The sequence below is a fragment of the Phytophthora infestans genome, genomic scaffold (assembly GCF_000142945.1).
Source record: "Phytophthora infestans T30-4 supercont1.26 genomic scaffold, whole genome shotgun sequence".
In the NCBI taxonomy this organism is placed as follows: domain Eukaryota; phylum Oomycota; class Peronosporomycetes; order Peronosporales; family Peronosporaceae; genus Phytophthora; species Phytophthora infestans.
Window position 1 is genome coordinate 591850 of NW_003303733.1, and position 3460 is coordinate 595309.

Consider the following 3460-nt stretch of genomic DNA (forward strand, 5'->3'; position numbering starts at 1 on the left):
AATCGTTAAGCAACCTAAATCGCTTAGTGTGGATATGTACAGCAATCGAATGATTGATGATAAAGAGTTCAAGGAAATTATTACACGACTACTATAGAAACATGTTACTTTTTCAGCCGCCGAATTATTTCCAGCTCAGCAGGTAGCTAAGGAGACAACGCGGATCTCAACAAAGCCGAGCTAAAATCTATCATGAAAAACCTCATCATTCATGACCGCCCACAGAAGACTCAGGCAGCCGTTTGGGCTACTGACCTTGATAAGTCCATAAAGAAGGTTGATGCATCGTCTCAGACCGAAGGAGGAAGAGGATGGGCTTACACAAGAAAGAAAAAAAGATAAAACGGTGAAGTCCTTTGCTATTTAACGTCAGTTTTTTAAGGAGAAATTCCTTCTCTTACAAGGCGATTTTTGTACCCCATGTAAATCTCTATTTTTTTTATTCACCGATATTTCTATGATAGCTGACTCTTCTTTATCATTTTGCGTAGGTAGGAAATCGCTATCTTCCAGAACCACAATTTGATCGGCCCGCAGAAGTACGGGTTCAACGATTTGACCTGGTTCATCAGTTGTTAAATTCGTTTTTAGCTTTTTGCTTGGTCCGCAACCCATGGTTATTAGGACTGTGGTCTATACGTTACCAAAGAAACGTTTTTGAGAACCAAGAAGCGGTGTATGGTTTGGAAGTATCGATAGGTCCATGCCTGTTTTCGCTCAATATTACCATGGTCGTACTTACTGAATGCTCTCAATGGCGTGATGTCTCGATACTGTTACCACTTAATACCGCTTAATACCACCAAAAGATACAGCTCGACCATCATCAAACACAACATTATATTTCTTTCTTTTCTCATCAAAATACGAAATGTGAATGGCATGGTCTATTTTAGAGATGATACCTTTGCTTCCAAGTCCTCAATTCGAATAAAGAGATGTTAAATCATTTTCATATTGTACGCTGCAATTTGACTGTAATCAACGATAAGCTGTGTTTTGGCTGGTTCGAACGATGGGTCTTCGCCTTCCTGAATATCCTCACGATAGAAAACACTGATTCAATCAGTTAGGTGGGCTGAGACAAGGTCTTGAGCTATGAGGCCCACCTCTTGACCAGGTCTATTTTCTGATTCAATTCAGTCATACAAAACTACATCACAATTATCGTAGAGACTTTTGATGCGTTCAAGCGGCCAAGATTGAATTCTCCTCTTCAATCTGCGGTCACTCGTCATCGTCATGGCTGTAGAGGCAAGGTATCCTCCGAATATACCCGCTACTAAATATGTGATCGGGCCAAGAGCGGATTATGTAGCTCCACTATCTGTTATGAGGCGATACACTGTCGTTCCGCCTGCTCCAAAAGCAAAACGGTTGCTGCCAGGGACGTGCGGCGGAGCTGAAGGACTTGGCGTACCAAGACCAAGACGACCTGTGGTAGTTAGAATCATTGACGTCGGGTTATTGACCCCAAATCTGAGGTCGGTTTTGTGATGTTCCCGATCCATGACGCGTTCGCTGTGGTTGATCGATTGCCATTATGAACTTGGATCTGAAAGTGAACAGGATGCGTATTCGACCCGGTTAGAGTCATCATTCGTGTGTAAGAACCTCCAATCCACTACCAGTGATCGAAAAATATTCATTCGCTGCTGTAGAGTTGATCCCAAGCTCTGTCAGCGATCCTACTGCTGTTATATATCATTGGTTTCCATACGCTTAAACCCCATTGATAACGCCGGAGCAGCTGATATCCCCACTCGTTGACAGATTATTGAGCGAGAGGGTAGTCGGAATAGATGTTAAAAAGCTTGATAGGTCATAATACGTCGAGCCCTGGCGCAAGTCCGTGCAGGTCAGAGTAGTAGCCGTTACCGAACTGAGGCCTCCGATATTCGAGCTTGGGTCGCATAATAGGGATTTATTTGGCGTTGCGGTACCAAAACTAACTCCGTTTATGTATCCAAGAAGTCACTAATCGTATTCTGGCGATATTCACGACAATCGATGTAGCTTGAAGTGCCTGTTATCGATATCGAGCGCGATAATCCACTGAACGATAAATTTCCATCGATCGTATAGGACCCGACAAAGAGCCGAGAGACGTTATATTGGGTTGGGATCGGGTTTGTAACGTTCCAGTAATATTAGAAGCTCCAAAGCTATTAATTCCGCTGATATTGCCGGACGAATCGAGATTCAAAGCTTTACTGTATGAAAGCAGTTCCCGCTATTACTCCGCTAAGGTAGACCATCCTGTAATCATCCTTGCTCAAATATAGGACTGCGCATAATTGTATGTTCGATAACTACTCGAGTCTAACGAAATAAAGAATGAAGGATTATAAATGGATGATTGAAATGTAGGCTGTGGATATGAAAAACCGGAGCTCAATTTGTTTAATCCCATATAGATCAAACGATTTTAGTCATGAGTGCTATATCTGACTTCGAGGCTTCGATTCCGAAAAAAATCAAGTCTGCTTCGATGGGTGATATCCCCGCATTGGAAATGAAAGCTTTGCTTAGAATGGTTGTGCTCGGTCCAAGCCAAAGGAAAGGGAAGAACAATCTTTGTATGTTTATTCTCAAGCATTCGCCTCACGTATTTGCTCATCTAACTATCATTGCTCGTAATCCCCATCAAAGCTAATCCCATCAGCTTTATGAGTATCTCCGGGAAAAGTTGGAATAATTTATCACATTTGCTGACCCAGATAGCCCTCCTAAAGTAGATCAGGTGCGTCATACTCCATTAAGCTCCAACAAACCGGAGCTTGTTATCATCGATGACTATAGCAATGATAAACTACTTCAGAAGAATATCTTCTCTCATTACTATACACATGGGCGACACTTTAAACTCTCAACCATATTCCTAAGCCACAGCTACTTTGCCACTGATAAGATGATTCGGTTGAATTTGGAGTACGTAGCGATTCTAAGAGCGAATTCGAAGCGTGATTTACAGATGGTTGTAAAGAATTTAACATCAAAGGCGTTTATGAACGATCAATCGTCTATTACTACAATAAAGCAACGGAGCGCAAAGCCAGATGCTGTTCGTGGATTCAGTCAAAGGTCAAATCAGATATAACATCGATAGGCCGATCGATATTGAGCAAAAATTTGAAAATATTTTGAGTGAATCAATATACATAAATCATGTGCACTTCGTTTGTTAAACTCGATTCCACTATCCTCGCTCAAGACGGATACAACAGCACATGGAAATACAGCTTCCCAGGTAGAGCTGCCGATTCTAATGATGTAGCATGTGTAGTTTAAGAGACTTCGATGTATAACTCTGAATACAACATTGACGCCCCTCAATTCTGGAATAATTTCTTAAAATTGAAGTTTCGACAGCTGGAACCACATCCACTGTATCTGTTAACTTGCCTGATGGGTGGTCTTTACAGTTATACGGATATAAATCAAAGCATTCAGACAGCTC

The 3460-nt window shown here is 41.7% G+C and overlaps 1 protein-coding gene across 1 annotated transcript; it reads left to right on the plus strand.

The window, feature by feature from the left end:
• Positions 1–2434: 2434 nt before the first annotated feature.
• PITG_12413 (uncharacterized protein) lies at positions 2435–3136 on the plus strand (the record flags this gene model as incomplete). Its single annotated transcript, XM_002900262.1, has 4 exons — positions 2435–2636; positions 2736–2980; positions 3060–3084; positions 3126–3136. 4 exons carry the CDS (start codon positions 2435–2437, stop codon positions 3134–3136), a joined length of 483 nt encoding a protein of 160 aa, XP_002900308.1.
• Between the last annotated feature and the right edge of the window lie 324 nt (positions 3137–3460).